This window comes from Leptodactylus fuscus, chromosome 9, assembly GCF_031893055.1.
Source record: "Leptodactylus fuscus isolate aLepFus1 chromosome 9, aLepFus1.hap2, whole genome shotgun sequence".
Lineage (NCBI taxonomy): Eukaryota > Metazoa > Chordata > Amphibia > Anura > Leptodactylidae > Leptodactylus > Leptodactylus fuscus.
Window position 1 is genome coordinate 32018016 of NC_134273.1, and position 22560 is coordinate 32040575.

Consider the following 22560-nt stretch of genomic DNA (forward strand, 5'->3'; position numbering starts at 1 on the left):
CTATGTCCGATTGCTAGAACATAATATCAGTGATCCTAGGCGAATCACTGAAGGGGGGGGGGAGGGGAATAAAGAGTCCCCACTGCACTTATTTAGTTACGAGGGGTATTTACTAACCTATCTGTGCCAGTTTCGTGGCCAGAATGTTGACAAGTATGGTCGTTCCCATCTCTCTTCGCCTTCCGTGGCATACAGTTATTCTTATCTTCGCTTCCCTGCGTTGGTCGGGAGTTACGGACACAGCGGAGATGTGACTACTCCTTTATACAGTACAATAGTCATTTCTCTATACACTTTTGTGCCATTTCTCTAGCTTACATGTTATACGTTTTGCTACCCGCCTTCGTCTAGAATAACCTGCGTGTGTGTTGTTGCGGCCATTTTTATCTCGCTAATCCTTTTTTGTCTGAACATCTAACAATATTTAGTATGGATTTAGGGTTATATGGCTAAATATACTACGTCTGCTTTGGTCGAGTCTGACTGGATTTCTATGAAATAACTTTAATGGGAAAATCCCTCATCGACCGTACAGAGATTTTTCCTGCTCAGTAACAAAGCTAGAGATGGAAAATGGTGCAAACTGACTGCAAACCGGTGGTTCTTCCCTCTTCTCCCCTGTCAATCAATCATTGGAACAGTCTGGTTGCTAGGGAAACACAGCGCTATAGCTACTGACTTTAAAAATGGAGTTGCCAGGCAACGTCTCCTTAGCAACCAGTTACAAGGTCGAAATGGCGCTAAAGTGAGGGTGGAGGAGGGGCTTAGAGGGTCGACACTGCTCAAATCATGCCTTACTCCCTTACCGGAATATCCAATTGTAAAACACAGATGTAGGCGGAGATCCCCTTTAATATATTTGCAACTTTGCAGCAATTTTTCTGTCATTAGTTGTCAGCATTGACCGATTTACTGTAGTGAAAACCTTTTCATTCTTTATGCGTCTAGAAATAGGAAGTGGCCAACCATATAATGTCTCACATTTTACGTCCTATACATAGCAAATGATCAGCCAGAGTTCACTATAGGAAGCGTAACCGTATCATTGTAACCCCTTTAATTACTTAGTTTAATTACTTTTTTTTTATTACTTACCCTTTAATTGCTTAATTAGGATTTGGACGAAGTTTTCAAAGACTCCAAGAAGGTCGCCACGTAATGAGCCCCTCGCTGTGATACTTATGACATGGGTCTGCGATCTTCGGCTCTGTAGATGTGATTGGGAATATTTGCGGGACCCGGCGGCTACCTATAGATTGTATAATAGGATGGAAACAATAGTTGGATTATTACACTGGGGGAATCCTCAAAATGACCTGAATGATAATGAGATAAATCTAAAATGAAATTGCATAAATTGAGAAAGTCATCAAATTGTCGCAAATGAATTTCAATCAAAACAAATCAATTTTTAAAAAAGCATGGTCTTTTGAAAACCAATACAATTTATTAGGATCATTTATAGTATTTTAGGCACAACGGCCCAGATTTATTATGCCTTGTATACCGATCACTAGACATGAGTTGGGGCCTGAATTGGTGAATTTGCTATTGGCTGTATAAGACAATGGTCACTAATATGGTAAAATACAGATCGATATTTCAATGACCATCGTCTTATATGGAGGAACTACAGCTTGACTATAGGAAATCGGTTTTCGCACATCTATATTCATGGTTTATGGTGGTGATATAAGCCAGAGCGTTGTCCTGCCTATTGTGCACTGACTGTATGCAGCCTCTAGGAGAGGCGTAAGTGGTGCTTGTGCAATATTTTCCTGCACAGGTCTATCAATGAAGAATAGAATATTAATTGAAGATTAATTGTCAACCCAGATGACTTTCTCAGACGCTGGTTAACTGCTGAAAAAATTAACACCATAGAAAAAAAAAAAGCCTTAAAAATTGTCAATCATTTTAGACTTTTGGGGCCCCCTTATGGTCCAGGACCCGATAGCAACTACTACCGCTGCATCTCCTATAGCTATGCCACTGGTTGGTGCTATAGAAACAAAAAGAATAAATAGGTAAAATATTAAAGATTGCATGGACAATTAACCATTTCACCACCAAGAAGGGGAAAGAGGGGGAACACCTGGAGGCCGCCTGCGTCCAATAACTACAGCACCACGACTTTTTGGACAATGTGGAGTTAGGCCACAGCGTTTATTAACAGTCTTGAACCATTTACTTTTAACCATAAATTGTTCCATGCTGGATTTTGCGTTGTCCACTTCACCAAGCATTGTTCCCAGACTACCGACACAATGCAGCATGTAGGTGAGGCCATCTTGTTGACCGGCAACTGTGGCATAACAAGAGTCCCATGGGCTCGGGTGCAAGTTTTTCCTTTCCGTTACGGTAATATTTATTCTGTATGGTGTCATCGGGGGTTGGGCTATAATCTTTAATAACAGCATTTTATTGGCTTATTTTATTTCCTTTTTTTTTTTTTTTTTTTTTTTTTTCTTACATCGTGTACCCATAAGGTCATAATAGACCTTTGAGGACATCTGATCACTTTTTTTTTTCTTTTTTTCTTTGTGGTGGAGGCTGATTTTCCCTGTAACTGGGGGTGGTACATTTAGCTCCGGTTGCATGAGCAATACAGCCTCCTGAATATTAGTAGAGGAGTAATAGAGCTGATCTGGGTCCTGTAGGACCGAGAGCAGTTCTCACACGACGCTGATCGTGGCGGACCACTAGACTGCTGGGTCAGAATGCAGCCACAACATGGCAGCGCCCGTAGCGCTGTATACAGCAATCATTGAACACTGTATACACATCAATCAGGAAGGTAATAAACCTTCCCTGCCTTCTCTCTGGGAGCTCCAGGTGAAGTTACAGTCGGCTCCCAGTTTCAGCAGTTGCACGATTTTGTGTAGCTGCTGAGCTCTGCTTGGACGTACCGGTACATCCTTGCAGAACAAAGCAACCACCTTCCAGACGTATATTGTTTATGAATGCTCTGGAAGTGGTTAAGGGAAGGCATTCAGATTATATCGGAGTGCCTTTCGTCCCGCATTGATTTCTATAGGGGTTCTGCTCTGTTGTCATAAAAATGGATGGGACATGCTCTATGTTTCATGAAATGAAATGGGACTGAGCATGAGCTCCAGGACCTCCCTTGGACTGCACACTCAGTTGTGTGCATGGTGACCCATGGTGTACCTGAGATGTGGCTATAGCTGCATTTTGTTCAGCCGCTGGTGTAAGTGAAACACCAATGAATTGTTTATTATTACAGGCTGTCGGTGCCTCACCTCTAATGAGGCGAGGTGAGGCGGTGGCCTCAGACGGCACTCCGGAGGGGGCGTCAGCCATGGCAACTTTTTTTTTTTTTTCACAGCGCAGGCAGCGTGCTAGCGCAGTGCGCTGAACTCAGGACACTGGCGGCTTTCTAGTGGTATGTAATACCACACACTGATGAGGACATGAATGGTCCACTGTAAGTAATAAAGGGGTTGTCCAAATCATAATTTAAATTTACTTTTCGTTAATGGGGAATCCTTCTTCAGTATTTTTCTGGTCCTTCAGTATTTCTTTCCCATTTTGGCTATGCTAGATTGTAACCTATAACTTTGTTAGTGTTGTATCTTTGGAGGTAACGCTGAAGGAACGTTACTGTATGTTTGCCTGAATGTCACATCATATTATATCCTATTAAATATCTTTGCGCTTTAGTATTGCTGGACATTTCTGCCACTGGGTCCTGAAACAAAACCACCAGGAATCTCCATATTAAATACCTTTCATTCCTTTAGCAATGAGATATAGGATCGAACATTGCATTATTTTTTTCCTGCAGTCATGTTATTATGCACATTCCTGTCATTTTGCAGACGGACGATTAGGAAAAATGTCTCCTGATACAGCGGCAATGTCCAGACCCAGCCAAGAGGCTGTATATGAAAAGTTCATTGTATTATCCTTAAGGCGGCTTGTTTCCCTCTGACCTAAATACCTCTCTCATTGTCTCCTCGGTTTCTAGCTTCTGAACCAGTTGCTTATTTAGGGTCATAACATCTCTGGTTATAAATTCATATTTTATTTAACCCATGTGGTAGGACGATTGGCCTGTGGTTCAGACTTTATTGTATGATGGCGGCATATGCTGATGAGGGCAGACATTGTAGCTTTAATGTTTGTTTCTTCCAGGAATCCATTTGTTACTGAATCACCCAAGAATCAATTTATTCCTTAAAAGATAAATAACCAGGTAGTAACGCGTTTCAGTGCCATTGCTCCTTCATCAGATCCAACTGCAGTAGCCCCGACACACGTTACTACTAGATTTTTTGTCTTTTAAGTAATAAATGGACTCCTGGATGATCGTTTCTGATTTATTTCTTGATCCTGACAATTACTGCTACAGCAGGGTCTAAAGGAAGCGCAGAAGTACTTTTGTCCATTTATTGATGTGAATTCCACATTATCCAGTTTTGTGCCTAAATTTCCCTGGTCTCGCAGTTTTGGACAGAGACTGGATGTCAACATTGCAGGATCTTGAAATTGCATTTAAAGGTGTACTAGTTGTTGTGTTTTACACAACATCTTAAGTAGAGATGAGCGAACAGTAAAATGTTTGAGGTTCGATATTTGTTTCGAGTAGCCCCTCAATATTCGACTACTCGAATCGAATATCGAACCCTATTATAGTCTATGGGGGGAAAATGCTCGTTTCAGGGGTAGGCAACGTTCGATCAAATTATACTTACCAAGTCCACGAGTGAGGGTCGGGCTGGATCCTCCGAGAAGTCTTCTCCTTGCAGCGCCCTGCGGCATCTTCCGGCTCTGAATTCACTCTGCCAGGCATCGGGCCTGGGCAGAGCCGACTGCGCATGCCCGCACTACAAGTGGACATGCTCAGTCGGCTCTGCCCAGGCCCGATGCCTGGCACAGTGAATGAAGAACCGGAAGACGCCGCGGGGACGCAGCGAAGAGACGACTTCTAAAGGTAGGAGAAGAACCAGCGTTGATTGACCGACTGTATAGCAGTCGGCCAATCAATGCTGGTTCTGCATCGAACTTTTACATTCGAATAGCGAGTGGTACTCGATCGAGTACGAGTATTTCGAATACTGTAGTATTTGATCGAATACCTACTTGATCGAGTACTACTCGCTCATCTCTAATCTTACGGTATTATTTCACCTACATGAGCATCTTGGGGTTATTTGGGTGTACTTTGATTACCTCTTAAGTTTCTGCACAAGGCGGCGCCCTGTTGTTAGTTCTCTTTTTCAGATAGATAGGTTAGGGTCACCGGAATCACACTGTTTTTCTTTTGGGAATCGCTCCTTCAGTTGCTGAGACATTGCTCTTTTTGTAAATATGCATATAAGCTCTTTGGAGCAACGAGTGTGTTGCTGCTCACCTATTTGGAGCAATGAGTATCTCTGTTATGGGGGACCGATTCATAAGGGGAAACAACTCTGAGTCAGGTGACCCAAACCTATCTATCTGTAGGGTTGGGTTAACATGCCGGGTTATGCAGAAACACTTCCTTTAAGGGCATGCTTGGGCCGAATTTCCGCAAGAGCTGAAGAGCCACAGACTGGGCACCCCTGCAATATTATTTGACAACCAGTTTTAAGATGGAGCATTTGCCAACCTCATATTCGACCTGAGCATTTCTGCTGTAAAAGCGTATTATTATTGTCAGCATTGTTTAGTATTGTGTTATTTGTCACTCATCAGCCTTTGTTTCGGTGCATGGTGAAAGCCGTAGGTAGTTGTATTCATTATGCACATATCTTTTCTTTTAGTTAAGAAAAGAAAATACATTTACCATTCAATTTGCCGCCTTCTTTTCATTTACGTTTTTTAATACGTGCGGTGCAGTGTTTAGCTATTGTGAGTATATAGTAAAGGTCACACCATTGTAGGAGAGGAAGTGGAGAAGAAGATATTTGTGCTAGGCAAAGAGATTTCCTCTTTGGATGTCAAAGAGGTAAAGAATAGGTGAGAAAATCAAGTTAAAGAGAAATTTTTTTGGAAAGGATCCATGCCTGTTGTGATGGAAGGTGTATATGTTTACACATGGTTGTCTACGGACATGTGTAAGCATTTCATACATATCTTATGTTAGTAATTTTGCAGGCGTTACACTTCGCTCATGAACCATGTAGACAGTGCTTGGTTCTTGATGTGGTGGGGGCTATTTCATGTCACCACCCTGGATCCCGAGGCCAGTTGGGTTTATTTGCCTTCTAGGTGTCTTGTGTCTAATGTTGTTTCACCTGCAGAGAGTGGTTGTCCTATACGGGTACACGACACCCATGCGGAAGGGGCTCTTGGGCCAATCAGAGCTACTACCCCCTTTTAGAGAGGACATGTCACTAGGTCTGAGAACTCTAATGGGCACCCTGAGCATTTTGGTGTTTTGTTTATTCAAATCTGTTCAGCCATTCCAAAGATATAAGCCCTTTTAGTGTTAATTCAAATTAGGGTCTTCTAGCCAAATGGGTGGTAACTCTGTGGTCTTTATGTTCTGTATGCCTTGTGATGTTACTACCCACTTGGCTAGCATTCTCATATTTGCATCAACACTAAAAGGGCTTATAGCTTTGGAATAACTGAACTGGTTTGGATAAACCGAATTCTCAGGGTGACCGTGCCAATCAGCGCATGTATGTTATTGAGATTGGTTTTCAGACCTGGCGACAGGTCCTCTTTAATCCATACGTACTTCAGTGGTAAAAAAAAAACCCAAACCCTCCTTATTCTTTACTGCCCTCATATACTGTAGAGTGAAGGATTTGCCATTCTTGGCCAATAAATAATCCAGTGTGACATTTGTCTCTTTCAGGTTGTGGCTTCACCACTTTCCAAGTTAAATGTCATATTGAATCAAGTCCATTTGGAAAAGCTCAGCACACAAGCCCCGTACCATGTATTCAGCAAACTGGAAAGAAGCCGCGGGCAAAAGCTCCTCCAATCAGGAAGTCAAATGTAGAAAAACCTCAAGGTTGGTATTTCATGTCTTGTGATGGGATTTGACATTCTATGAAATTCAATTTTGGGGAAATTAAAACGAGGAACCACCTAATAAAATATAGGACCTGCTACTAAAACTTTACCCGTATTATACTTTTTAAATACCACATGCAAACACTTCAAGGGAACCTCTCATGTTGAAAATTCAGTTCTATTGACAGATATCATGTTCTAGAGCAGGAGGAGCTGAGCAGATTGATATATAGCATTGTGGGAAAAGATTTAGGATAACCTGTCATTTATTCATTTTAACCTCTACTTATTCTGAGCTTAGGAGTCCAGTGGGTGGTCCTCTCCGTGACTCTCAGTCTTGCTTGAGTGCCTATAAAGATAGGATCTAATACAGGGGTAGGGAACCTTTGGCTCTCCAGCTGCTGTGAAACTACAACTCCCATCATGCTCCATTCACTTCCATGGGAGTTCTAAGAACAGCAGAGTCAGTATGCATGCTGGGAGTTGTAGTTTTACAACAGCTGGAGTGCTGAACGTTCCCTACCCCTGATCTAATAGGACCGCCCACTGGACTCCTAAGACCAACACAAGCAGAGATTCAAAGGAATGAATGAGTTATAACATATTGGCCAACTATCCTAGAAACTCTGTGAGGTTCCCAAAAAAGGGAGTGACATCACAAGAAAAGGGCATGTCGATACACAAAAGAGGGTGCATTGATGTCCAGAAGGGGCACAGCTACACCAATAGGGGGTGTGGCTTCAGCAAAAATTCCCGAATACCATCAACCAAATTCTGGCAAGTATGAGTTATACTGATTTTTCTCCAACAAAACTATATGGCCTGCTAAAGGGTTCGGACAATGATTTACAATGTCTCTTACACCCCCCCCCCCCCAAATGACCCAGGAGAAACTACACCCTCTACAATATCTATCCTTTTCTCTTTGTCTTTATGTCACCATCTACAAAATGGCAGTAGTCTTTGCCTGAGGTGAAGTATTTAAAAAAATGTCAAATATAGGAATGGTGCCGAGCCCTGGGAGCGTTTGGGTAGTGGTTGAAGCGTGATGTTCAAGGGGTAAGGCCCTATTCAGATGAGACCATGTAGTGGGTGGGACTGTGGTCCTCTAAAAACTAGAACATGCTCTATTTTTTCACGGGTCTGTTTTCATGGAACCAAATCACTCCCTGATGTGAATAGGAAATATAAAAAAACAAGAAAACTTGATAATCTTCAGTAGTTGATACCTTTTTAATGGCTAACTCATAATGATGACAATTGGCTGACGTTTCGGAACGCTTGGCTCCTTTATCAAAGTAAATTTACTATAATCATCATTATGAGTTAGCCATTAAAAAGGTATCAACTACTGAAGATTATCAAGTTTTCTTGTTTTTTTATATTTCCAACCCACTGGCTAACACGGTACAACAACGAACATTTTCCTTATACTTGATGTGAATAGGTCTGTGAAAAAATCAGATCCCAAATGGGAGGAGAATTGTCATGATTGTGTGAATATAGCCTAAGGATTAGAAATAATGTAACACTTAGTTCACATCTGCGCTCATGGAGTCTGTTCCCCTCCCTGTCCGCTTAAAAATGCAGCGAGAAAAGTCCTACAAACAGCGCTGTTCTCTCCACAGTTACCGGGCAGAAACCCGGCAGACCCCATTTTAGGCTATGGGGTCCACCGGTAACCCCTTTTAAAGCGGATTGGGTTTCCGTTTTTCCAAAGGACGGAAACGCTAGCGCAGATGTGAACTGAGCCTGTGGGGTTTAATTTGATATATTCATTGTATCACTGTGGCCATCATTATTATCATCATAGAGCAGTGGGGTTCGATCGAATCCTAGGCCCTATGTACGGCTCATTTTGTGTACCAGTAAAAAAAAAATATACCTATGTCTTGAATTTGGAAAAAAATCATGATTGATTTATCAATAAAGAAGGGTTCGGGTGATGTGCATATGAAACTGGTGGGTTCGGTAACAACCACTGTCATAGAGGTATGTTCACACATACTGGATTTAATCACTGATTCATTACAAAGGATAAAATCTATGTTGAAAATCCTCAGAAAGAGCTGACATAATGCGGATATAAAATGTACATGGTAGGTAGAATTGTGCAACATAGATGGGATACATTAAAGTGTCATCCCCTTGCCGCGACTGTAATATTCTGTATATTATTCACCTGCAAATCTCAATGTAATATGTGTGAACACAGCCTTACTATCTATCCAGTGCTATAACTATCATAACCTCGAATAACTTGTCACAGCTGGAGCGGGCGCGCGATGGCGTGACCATGGATAAAACATGACTGCATAAAAACCCCTCCAGTTCCATGCGTGCCCTATATCTTTCTCACTCTGCGCCCAGCATTCACCATGATCTGACATATAATCTGCTTAATTTCTTAATACTGCGCAGTCGTCTGGCTTCATTCGCCTTCCTCTATTCACATATCCATTATTAATATCTTAACGTGCAGTCCTATAAATCGCACTAAACTCTTCAGGTCGGCTCTGCTCTGTTTATCTCATCCTTCCAGTAGCTATTGAGTTACTAAGAAGTCAGTAAATGCAAGTATAGAAGGAAGTAAGGTTGACAGTGGTTAGCCACAGTTTTTCTGAACACTATATGTATGAGTGGGAGGGGCGAGGGATATGTAAGTAGACGTAGAATTCCTTGTCTCTGCAAATTTCTGACATACCGTGTGAAGGGACTGGTCACAAAGAATTAATTCCAAGCATTTCATCACTAGATCGCTGCCAGCAGCTAAAATGGTCTGCATAGTACAGCACTGTACATGGTGCCGCCAAACCTTTCACATAAATACCTGCACTATATTGTACTATATGGGCGTTACCAGATTATTTTATAGGTGTTCTGGCCCACTTATGTATACTGTTATTTAGTATTAGAAATGTTATTCGATTCTAAGCAAATGGTAATGAGTATAGGTGTTATTGCCATGACCACCCAGCTTTCCTAGACTCTGGAATGGTCAGTCTGCCTAGTTATGTCACAGTATAAAGGCATCGTATATATTTTGCTTCATATCTAGACAGATTGGTCATGTTCTTAATTTAATCTAGCAAAGAATTTGACAACGGGCATATGTGCAATCTTTTGCAGGGGCTCAATAGTTAAAGGGGTCATCCGGAGGCTATGATCGGCACTGTCACCCTGAGCATTTGGAGTTTTGCTTATCCAAATCCATTTGGCCATTCCAAAAATATAAACCCTTTTTATTGTTGATGCAAATTAGGATAGGCTATAACTATTAGATCTCCGGGGGTCAGACATCTGGGACCCCTGCAGATCTCCAGTACAGAGGCAGCAGGGCAGAGCCGTGCAGCTTAATCGCTTTACAAATTGTAGTGGCAAGTGTAAGTAATGCAGCAATGCTCCATAGACTTCAATGGGGGAGAACTGCAGTACCTACACTCGCCGCTACTGTTTGTACAGCTAGTGAACAGTGCGGCTCTCCCATGCTGGTGAACTGCAGTGGTCAGGGGTGTCAGACCCCCTCAAATCTAACATTGGTGGCCTACCCTAATTTTATCAACACTAAACGAGCTTATATCTTTGGAGTGGCTGAAAGGATTTGGATAAACAAAAGGCTCAAGGTGACAGCGCCGATCAGATGTTGTAGGTCTGTGGGCTTTTCAAGCCTGGAGACGGGTCCCCTTTAAGTGAATTTACTGGTTCCTGGCATGCTGCCAGAGCTGTTCTGTGTAGCTGCTCCTCCTCACCACCCGTGCCCAGTGATCTCCTAGTGTGATACTGTGTAAGACAAAATGTATTTGCCCCCCTCAAAAAATCGCACTATTGACAGCTACATATCGATGGCGCTAGACAAGTGCTGATTGACTACCGTATATCTATGATCGTTGCTTATTAGCGGCAGGAAGTCTACCGATGTAATAGGCCTTTATATTGTCCTGACGTCTGTATCTGCCCTTGCTTAGAGGCTTTTCTATCAGTGCACTATGCAAACACCCTATTACATGTGTCAGGTTTTGTTTTTGCATTCTTGCTTGTGTTTATTGGCACATAGACTTGACTTTGCTTCGGGGAAGCATGCATTGATTGATGAGTCTCCGAGCTTCCCTGTGGCGGTGTACCTGCATAGTTCTATCACGCTTGCTAAATGACAGCCTCCATTTACCAGCATAGAGTCTTCCAGAATAATGTCTCTATAGAAATAAAACCGTCGGAATAGTGCTGACACATCCTAATCTCATTCTTTTCACCAGTACCTCCTAAGCCAGCTCATCTCCTATCAGGGAGTCAGGAAAGGCCTGGCCTGAGAATCCCTCCAGCACCGTCAAGACCACTGCCATCCATCCCCAAAGTCACCCGGAGATCTGGAGCACGAGAGCGGAACCAGACGTCAGAGATCAGTATTCTCATCGAAAAGTTTGAGAATATCAGGTGAATATAGATTCGACTACTATGGTAAAGAAATGTCCTACACCTGAAGTTATGGGCCCCGATCCCAGATCTAGCCTTATGTCATTATGTATAATGGTCTATAATGTTTTATTATATGTTCAAGAACATCAGGATTGGGTTTGGCAGAAATGAGAAGTATAATGGTTTCCAATATATTTCCCATTCCTTTTGAAGCCACCTCTGGCTTTGGCATCAAAATCTGAAACAAAAAACTACAGCTTTTCCGCAACGTGAGACTTCAGCGTAGTAGAGATCTTGTCAGCCATTTTGAATTGGCATACTGAATACTGAAATTCCATTGGAAAATTATATACCGGTATATGAGTTGAATAATGGGCCCTAAATTGTCACTGAACCTCTAGGCTGCCAGTTTCTTCCTCCTCGTCTTATATAATGTACCCTACTCACAACTAAGGCTAGGTACACACTGTATTTGGGTGCTGTGACTCCACATACTGTGTATGCCAAGAAAGTCTCTCAACTTACATGTATATAAGAGCTGTTTCACATCAACCATTTTTGTAGCCAAAAAAATGGCACATGGGCAGTGTACGGACTCTTTGTAGTCAGTGGAGCCATTGACATATCCTTTTTTCCATGGACCTATGGTTTGCAAGAAATAAATTGTTGCTTTTGTTCATCTCAGCCTAGCATGTCTATGGGACCAACAAAAAAAATGGACTGCACAGATGTCATCCATGTGCTGTTGGTGTTTCATCTTTTTCACGGATTCATTACATTCATGACACACAGATTGGAATTTTTTAGGTTTTTCAATGGAACACTCTACTGACATGGCTGATTCAGGAAATTTTTCTATTTCCCATACAATGACAGTTCAGGAGCATCAGATCTTATAAGTTTAGGTAATGCCATTCCTCTCTTATTTCTCCTGAAGGTTCTTGAATAAATTGACAACTGGATGTTACCATTCACTTGGTCAAAGAGGTGTGTCCCTACCCATCATATACTGGCAGAACTGATTGGAAAATGTCAGACTGTGAATAAACTCAACTCCAACTGGTAAAATTCATTTGTCAACTTAGTAGTCCTACATTTCTAGGAGGAATAACAGAGGAACAGCACAACAGACAGTCCTAACAGATGCTCCAGAATTCAATAGTCAATATGAGAAGCATTGTATATAGCCCTGACATGGGTGTAAATGTTTATATACACAATATATAACTATATACAGTGTTGACATGAATAACATACTTGGTTTCCAATTTTTCAGACAACCCGTTAAACCTGTCAAACACAACCGTCTGAATACTAAACTGAAAATGGAACCAGGATCGGGACCTTCGAAATGCCCTCGCTCTTCAAGGAATGACTCAGCTGTTGAGAGTGGATTGTCGGCAGATGAACAGACCGGACCGGATGACAATGACCCTTCCGTGACTCACAGCCCAGAAAATTCTGATAACATTAAATTTAAGGATTTGGGTATCACTGACATCAACAGCTGTGGAGAAAGTTCATCTGTACATACGATTGTGGAATCCAACAGAGACAATGACAATGAGGTCCTAACAGTAGATCAAAACGACAACGGTAAAATACCCAACCGAGACAGTGGTATTGATAGCCCCTCGTGTTGTGTGGTAGGAGAGGTGTTTTCCAATGATGAGACTGTGGAACCAAGAAAGCTCATGTTACCCGTCACAACTATTGAAATGAGAACAAGCACATCCGCTGACCAAAAGAGGGACTCCACTCAGGATGAAGATAGTGACATGGATGAAGGGAGCAGTGAAGAGCACGAAAGCACAGAACTGACAAAGACCGAGATAAGTGACGCCACCAAGGTAGGAATTGTCTAGATCTGAATACAACATTAAAGGAGTTCTCTAGATTCGATATTGATGGCCTGTCCTTACGCTAGGTCATCAAATTCAGATTGATGAGGGTCTGACACCCAGCACTCCAACCCATCAACTCCATGCATGGAATTGGAAACAGGCGGTTGTCAGACCGACATCAACTTGATATTGAATACCTATCTTAGGAATAGGCCATCAATATCTGATCTTGGAAAATCTCTTTAAAACTCTTTTTTTCTTATGTCATGTTAACTTAGCAGTGTCTACACATAAGTCTTTTTCTTCACACCTTCACATAAGTAGCTGAAGAGGAAACCACGTCCTGGTTATGGTAAGGCTGTCAGTACTCTTAAAGGAACAGCAGGGCACATGGCAGGAGATATTGTGGTTACCACCCAAGAGCGCCCCAGCAATGGCTGCCACCATGTAAACAGACCTCAAAAGTTTCACCTTACCATATGGTCTCCGTCAAAGGATTTGCGCACCTTGATCATAATGTATACTAGGAACCTTGAGATCATTATTGTAGTCTTTCCAGTGTATAATTTTGTGATGAGCGTTCCACGCCTATTTTTATCTTAAATGTAGTCAAATTAGTACCAAGAAAATGGAAGGAGGAAGTGCTGCAATACATTTACTGCCCTGGACCACCAGGGACTTTACTATTTACAGGGTTTTCCGGCCCCAAATTGAATTTGGATAGGTCTACAGGATAGGTCATCAGTATATGATATGTAGGGATCCGACACCAGGACCCCACAACGACTAGCTGTTCTACTAGCTTACAGGTGGTGGAAGCTGCTAGTAGATGGGCAACGTGCCTCTGGGCCGCTGAAACAGCTGATCTATGCAGGGCTCGAGTGTCAGATCCCAACAGATCACATACTCATGGCCTATCCTGTAGACAGGTCATCGGTGTGAAAACTTAATTTGGGACTTTAAACCCCTTCTCTTGTTAGGCGCTATTATTTGGAGACTCAATGTCAGTTTTTGGGGGTACTGAATGTCATTTTTGTGTTGTAAATATATGACCATGTTATGTAAGTATGATATTCTAGTATTTCAGCACAGTATAGAGGCAGTATTTAGGAATTGTTTAGGGGCATTAAACGGGCACTGAATGGTCAGTATTGTTTGGGCAGTCATATAAAAAGTGCCAATGTAACCGCTCCGCAGACCACTTGTGATACAGAAATTCTATAGTAGCTGCTTTGTTGTGCACCACAGAGGTCTATGTAGTCTATTAGCGGTCGGCCTAGCCTTGCATGCTCTTTATTTAGCGCGGCCTGTAATTTGTGATCACTGACATTTTCAGCATTGTATCTGGCACACCGCTCCTCCTATGTGACTTACGGAGGATCCGAACTCTATAAAGTTGTCTTGTATCAGTAAAATGTTCCATAAAGAAAATCACTGGGGTCCATGTATCTTCTTGCAATGACCTTGCTGGGCACATTCTAGCGCTGCGTCGTCTCTTCAGGTTTATTATGATGGGTATATTGATCACGCACGGGAAGTGGAGCCAATAAAATATCGGTTTTATGTAGCTTTTACAAGACCCTATAGATTTGACGGCCCTTGTAGAACACCGTACATACAACTAATGAGGTCTATATAATAGCGATGGGATATTAACATCTAGGATTAGTTAGACTTGAATCCATTCTTCTTCTATCTGTACCGTGTATGATGTATTATAGATTATTATTATTCTTACTATTATTATTACTGTTATTGGGTTCCTAAAATGTTTTACAGCTTAGATGTGATTGTACGAATAGGCAACTGCACAAAAGGGAAGTCCTTAATAAAGATCCAGCAGATGTAAACAGCAGTGGAAGGAAACAGTAAAAGGTGTACATCTGATCCATAGGGACTGTGAGACACTCATCTAAGGATGGGTTCACATTTTGCAGATATGATGCAGGTTTCTTTCTAGGAGTCTTTGGACCTACATGTTGGATTGGCGAGGATCCAAGCGCAGTATATTCCGTCATAGCCACTCGTTCATGTATGTTTCTGAGTTTGTGCTGCCACTATGCTTCAATCTAGTGAACATTGTGACCCCCATCTTTCTAATGATCAGAAGGGATCCCAGGGGTCTCCAATGAAATATTGTAAGCCAATGCTAAATATACCATGTCAATGGTTTAAACTCCTTAAAGTTACCAAGTTCTCACCTAACCGCAGGCTAAGTCCTGACTGATCCCAAGAAAGAGGTCCCATCTTCTCCATATGCATGGGCAGGTACATTGCCGCTCCATTTACCTGTATTAGGACTGATGGAGATCGTGGAGTACAGCACTAGCCTATATTCAACAGTCCCAATAGAAATGAATGGAGTGGAACATGCCAATGTGACCTGTTACATCATTCTTGGAGGGGGAAAGCAGGACCCCGTTATTGGAACGAGTAGTATCCCCTTTAAAGGGAACCTGTCACCAGAACCCGGCATATCAACCCAGCCCTGCAGATGGAATAGGATCAACTCAATCAAACCGTGTTTTACCCTGTTGTATTGGGGTATCCATTGGCAAAATATTTCTGTTTTTGGCAATATGCAAATGAGGTATTTGGAGCGATGTCGGCATTATTATTGCTTCAAAGAGGTAAGTCCCAATACCCTCATTTCTCCATGACCAGCATGTGCATGATAGAGGAATAACGTGAAGCTCTTGAGCCCCAATGCCAAACCTCTCTCGGTGCCTTTAAATACTATGTTAAATTTAGAATAGTGGTATAAGTTATGTGGCAGAGTGATGTTAGGGGCCTACTCAGCTTCCAGTGCCCCATAGTGACTGCTCCCTCTGCACCCCGTATTGCTATGCCCCTGCATATTGACAAAAACAACAATATCTCTGCAACAGAGGCTGCGATTGTCAATTGGCTCACCTATCTATGTGCGGGGCTGATCTGCTGGGGTCTGGTGAAACAGCACTCCCTTTAAGGATGAGTATAAGTTTTGAAATAATAATAATAATAATGTATGCCTACATGCAGTGCAAGGAAAAAAGAAGTCAAAATTTCACCACTTCATATAATCAGTTCAATCTGAGCGACAGGATGCTTAAGAAACCTAAACTTCCCTTATACACTCTTTTATGAATCCTTCATTTATAATCTTGTGTAGAAAATAAAAAACCTTAAAAAAATAAAGCAAAATCATCTCCTCCTCCCCCTCCCCTGGATCAAAAAAGCAAAAAAATCCTCCCATTGCTGCCATTTCTGCTCCTATAGCGGGTTCCTATGAAGTGTCTGATCCTCTAGCAGGTGTATCCACCCCGCCGCCGCCGCTGACTGCAGATACAGGGGATTTTACCGCAGTCTGTAGGACAAAGCTTTCAGCTGACTACGACTCTACAGAGGATCATTTATCATAGGTAACCGATGGGATTATAAGAGAGATAAGCGCAGCCTGCGGACCACAAGGAGGAATAGGCTTTTTTTTTTTTTTTATTCTTATTTAACCACCTTATTACACCCTATTAGGCTGTATTCACACATGGGAAAAACCACAGCAAAAATGTGTCAAAATAGATGTGTGAATCAAGCCTTAAGCTGTATAAGTGCAATGAACTATTATTTATAGAGTGATGTCATACAGTGTTTAGGCCACATCACTCACGCTTTCAGCGCTGGTGCCAGTAGTGTTGGAGGCATTCACACGATGTAACCCGGTGCTGATTCTGGCATGATAACTTGTGTAAGAATCAGCGCTGCAAAACAGAATCCCATTGACTTCGATGGGTTCTGTTTAGCGCACGTAACACATTGAAATCAATGGGTTAAAAAGCCTCCCATTCATTTCAATGTGTTACGCGCGCTAAACGGAACCCATTGAAGTAAATGGGATTCTGTTTTGCAGCGCTGATTCTTACACGAGGTATCATGCCAGAATCAGCACCGCATTACCCTGTGTGAATGCTCCCTGAGTAAGTGAAACCCTGATCATAAACAGCTATTTCTTGTTACTGACCATTCCGTTTCACTCATGAGAATTAGTCTATAATTAATTGGTATAATTAATTGGTTTTTCAGTTACTTAGGCTATGTTCACACTACCATTATCAGAAAACTAAAAAAAACATGATGGAGGAAAGTTTCCATTGTCTTTTTTACATGGAGTGCATGCAAACAGATAACTGATGGAAAAGATTCTGTCTGCATCTGTCATTTAATGTCTGTTAATGTTTTTGGTTCTGTGACGGATAAGAACAACGGACATTAAATAACGGTAGTGTGAACCCATTATTATATATGAAAGTACCAACGGCTCCGACACTAAATGTGTGGCACCACTGGAAATCCGATATTATTACTATATTATTATCCGACTATTATTATGATGACCTCATACACGTAATAGTCTAATGACCTCATGCGTGAAGATTATTAAGATATAAGACTTATCAAAAGACGTATGCAGCTCCATACTGGATTCTTGTCTCAGGAGCCTATAGATACAAATATCTACCACCCTATGCCCATTGCATAAGGCCATAATTTTGGTCCATGTGCTATCTGTTACAGATCTGTAATAATTGATAGCATACAGGTCCATTCACTTCTATGGCCTCATTGCACATGGCTGTGTTTACACATTTGTGTAGGGGCTATAGGAACAAGTTCCAAAATATGGGGCAGGTCCTATTCCTATCTGTTTGTGCCAATTGTCTATTTTATTGATGGGGTTCATGGAAATCCCAGACTACACACTGATATTATTCATATACTATCCATTGCAATGTCTACAGACCTACCCACAACTATGGCCATGTGCATGGGGCCTTATACTCTGCCCCTGATACAGGTCCTACTTTAAGGAGCTTGTCTACTTTTAGACTTTCTCTTACCCTTTTTTCGAATTTTGACTACCCCTATAGGTAAATCCAGCCCTGGTTTCAAATTAATTATTATCGACACAATTTATAACCAAATGTGGTATTTGATAGAGTAGTTTTAGGCCAATAAATACAATATGTAACTAGCGCATGTTTTTACCATGTACGTTCCGCGCTGTCAGGGTGCGCTCTTGGCCTCTCTGCTATTGCTATGTGTGACTGGGCCAACAATGTCCTAATAGTATAATCACACACTTGTAGGGCTTCCCTGAGCAAACACACAGAAAGGTGTAATTGATTTTGGGCACAAACTAAACCATTTGTGGCAAAATTAAATTCCGCAAATGAACATTTGCATTCCTTCAAATTAAACATTTTGCAAATGTTAACAGTCTTTGCCCATTTCTACTAATGTGAAGTAATAGGAGGAAAATGAAGATGGATTTTTTTGCTTGCACCAGCGGTTTCCTAATCCATGGTCATTAATGCTGTGTGGAAGGTGAGGGCGAAGACAATCCGGCGTTCACATACAAAACAGTACATTACCAGAATTACAGAGGTGGCGGAAAAGGCCACAACAAATGCAGATGTATAGACGGAGGCTTCTAGGCCAGACATTCAGAAGCCTGCCAATGTCTGCCATCGATCAGCACTATAGTCTATTATGTTGTTGGTGGTTCTTGCATCCAGGAAAACCCAAAGCAATAAAGGGTTATTCCATAATGGATCAAAAACACAGCACTTTAGGCCAGAGCAAGGAGGAAATATTTCCCTCGACCTGGTGAATGGAAAAAAGGTCCGAACAGAAATGCAAATGGTAACTGGTTTCCTACATGTCATCATGGGACAATTCATTGTGTAGCAAATGTTTGCCATTGTTGTGGTCTTTTCTAGAGATGAGCGAACAGTGTTCTATCGAACTCATGTTCGATTGGATATTAGGCTGTTCGGCATGTTCGAATCGAATCGAACACCGCGTGGTAAAGTGCGCCATTACTCGATTCCCCTCCCACCTTCCCTGGCGCCTTTTTTGCTCCAATAACAGCGCAGGGTAGGTGGGACAGGAACTACGACACCGGTGACGTTGAAAAAAGTAGGCAAAACCCATTGGCTGCCGAAAACATGTGACCTCTAATTTAAAAGAACAGCGACGCCCAGCTTCGCGTCATTCTGAGCTTGCAATTCACCGGGGACGGAGGTTTCCGTCCAGCTAGCTAAGGCTTAGATTCTGGGTAGGCAGGGACAGGCTAGGATAGGAAGGAGAAGACAACCAACAGCTCTTATAAGAGCTAAATTCCAGGGAGAAGCTTGTCAGTGTAACGTGGCACTGACGGGCTCAATCGCCGCAACCCAGCTTTCCCAGGATCCTGAATGGAATACACTGACAGTGTATTCCCGTATACCCGATATATACCCCCGATACCCGTTCCAACGGTGTGCCCCCCCACCTTCACCCCAGAAATACCCTGCAAGTCCCCTAGCAATAGAATTGGGGCTATATACACCCACTATTTTTGCTACTGCCATATAGTGCCATTGTCTCACTGGGAATTCAAAGAATATATTGGGCTTACATATCACTTCAATTCCAGGGAGAAGCTTGTCAGTGTAACGTGGCACTGACGGGCTCAATCGCCGCAACCCAGCTTTCCCAGGATCCTGAATGGAACACACTGACAGTGTATTCCCGTATACCCCATATATACACCCCAAATCCCCGTTCCAACGGTGTGCCCCCCCACCTTCACCTCAGAAATACACTGCAAGTCCCCTAGCAATAGAATTGGGGCTATATACACCCACAATTTTTGCTACTGGTATATAGTGCCATTGTCTCACTGGGAATTCAAAGAATATATTGGGGTTACGTGCACCCACAATTTTTGCTACTGGTATATAGTGCCAGTTTCTGACTGGGAATTCAAAGAATATATTGGGGTTACAAATACCCTCATTTCTTGCTACTGCCATATAGTGCCAGTTTCTGACTGGTAATTCAAAGAATATATTGGGGTTACGTGCACCCACAATTTTTGCTACTGGTATATAGTGCCAGTTTCTAACTGGGAATTCAAAATGCGCAAGGCTCCCGGAAAGGGACGTGGACGAGGCCGTGGGTGAGGTCGGGGGAATGGTTCTGGGGAGCAAGGTAGCAGTGAAGCCACAGGGCGTCCCGTGCCTACTCCTGTGGGGCAGCAAGCATTGCGCCACTCCACAGTGCCAGGGTTGCTTGCCACATTAACTAAACTGCAGGGTACAAACCTTAGTAGGCCCGAGAACCAGGAACTGGTCTTGCAATGGCTGTCAGAGAACGCTTACAGCACATTGTCCAGCAGCCAGTCAGACTCTGCCTCCTCTCCTCCTATTACCCAACAGTCTTGTCCTCCTTCCTCCCAAAATTCCCAAGCTTCACAGAACAATAACCCCAACTGTCCCTGCTCCCCAGAGCTGTTCTCCGCTCCTTTCATTGTCCCTCAACCTGCCCCTCCACGTCACGATTCCACGAACCTAACAGAGGAGCATCTGTGTCCAGATGCTCAAACACTAGAGTCTCCTCCATCTCCGTTCGATTTGGTGGTGGATGACCAGCAACCCACCCTCATCGACGATGATGTGACGCAGTTGCCGTCAGGGCATCCAGTTGACCGGCTCATTGTGCGGGAGGAGGAGATGAGACAGGAGTTGGAAGAGGAAGTGGTGGATGATGAGGACACTGACCCGACCTGGACAGGGGGGATGTCAAGCAGGGAAAGTAGTGTGGATGTTGAGGCAGGTGCAGCACCAAAAAGGGTAGCTAGAGGCAGAGGTCAGCAGCTTAGGCGAAGCCAGGCCACACCCGGAATCTCCCAAGATGTTCCAGTTCGTACCCAGCCCCGAAAAACTCCCACCTCGAGGGCACGTTTCTCGAAGGTGTGGAGTTTTTTCAAGGAATGCGCCGAGGACAGATATAGTGTTGTCTGCACAATTTGCCTCTCGAAATTGATTAGGGGCTCTGAGAAGAGCAACCTGTCCACCACTTCAATGCGCCGTCATTTGGAATCCAAGCACTGGAATCAGTGGCAGGCAGCAATGGCAGGACAAAGGCCGCCTGCCGTTCACGCCACTGCCACTGCCTCTGCCTCTGCCTCTGCCACTGCCACTGCTGACTGTGCTGGCGATGCACTCCAGAGGACGAGCCAGGACACCACTTCATCTGCCTCCGCCACTTTGTTGACTTCTTCCTCATCCTCCCCTGTTCCTGTCTTATCTTCTTCTCCTGCACCATCAAAGGCACCATCAGGCGCTTCTTTACAACAACCCACCATCTCTCAGACATTGGAGCGGCGGCAGAAATACACTGCTAACCACCCACACGCGCAAGCCTTGAACGCCAACATCGCTAAACTGCTGGCCCAGGAGATGTTGGCGTTCCGGCTTGTTGAAACTCCCGCCTTCCTGGACCTGATGGCAACTGCGGCACCTCGCTATGCCGTCCCTAGCTGTCACTACTTCTCCCGGTGTGCCGTCCCCGCCTTGCACCAGCACGTGTCACTCAACATCAGGCGGGCCCTTAGTTCCGCGCTTTGCACAAAGGTCCACTTGACCACCGACGCGTGGACAAGTGCATGCGGACAGGGATGCTACATTTCACTGACGGCACACTGGGTGAATGTAGTTGAGGCTGGGACTGCTTCCCAAACTGGCCCGGTGTACCTCGTCTCCCCGCCTAACATTCCTGGCAGGGACACGAGAAGAACACCCCCCTCCTCCTCCTCCGCCACCGCCTCCTCCTCCGCCACCGCCTCCTCCTCCGCTGTTAGATTGACCCCAGCTATGAGTTGGAAACGTTGCAGCACTGGCGTTGGTAGACGTCAGCAGGCCGTGCTGAAGCTGATCAGCTTGGGGGACAGACAGCACACTGCCTCCGAGGTGAGGGATGCCCTCCTCGATGAGACTGCAATATGGTTTGAGCCGCTGCACCTGGGCCCAGGCATGGTCGTTTGTGATAACGGCCCGAACCTGGTAGCAGCTCTGGAGCTTGCCGGACTCCAACATGTTCCATGCCTGGCCCACGTCTTCAACCTAGTGGTGCAACGTTTCCTAAAGAGCTACCCCAATGTTCCAGAGCTACTGGTGAAAGTGTGGCGCATGTGCGCCCACTTTCGCAAGTCGACAGTAGCCGCTGCTAGCTTAAAATCTCTCCAGCATCGCCTGCATGTGCCACAACACCGGCTTTTGTGCGACGTCCTCACACGCTGGAACTCAACGTTTCAGATGTTGAATAGAGTGGTTGAGCAGCAGAGACCTTTGATGGAATACCAGCTACAAAACCCTAGGGTGCCACAAAGTCAGCTGCCTCAGTTTCTCATCCATGAGTGGCCATGGATGAGAGACCTTTGTGACATCCTACGGGTCTTTGAGGAGTCCACAAGGAGGGTGAGCTCTGAGGATGCGATGGTGAGCCTTACAATCCCGCTCTTGTGTGTTCT

The 22560-nt window shown here is 43.6% G+C and overlaps 1 protein-coding gene across 1 annotated transcript in view; it reads left to right on the plus strand.

Moving 5' to 3' along the window:
* Window positions 1-22560, plus strand: part of FGD3 (FYVE, RhoGEF and PH domain containing 3) — a 157878-nt gene that overhangs the window by 81592 nt on the left and 53726 nt on the right. The window contains exons 2-4 of the mRNA XM_075286920.1: window positions 6812-6970; window positions 11226-11403; window positions 12662-13235. Of these exons, the coding sequence (XP_075143021.1) occupies window positions 6812-6970; window positions 11226-11403; window positions 12662-13235 (911 nt within the window). The remainder of the gene's footprint in view (window positions 1-6811; window positions 6971-11225; window positions 11404-12661; window positions 13236-22560) is intronic.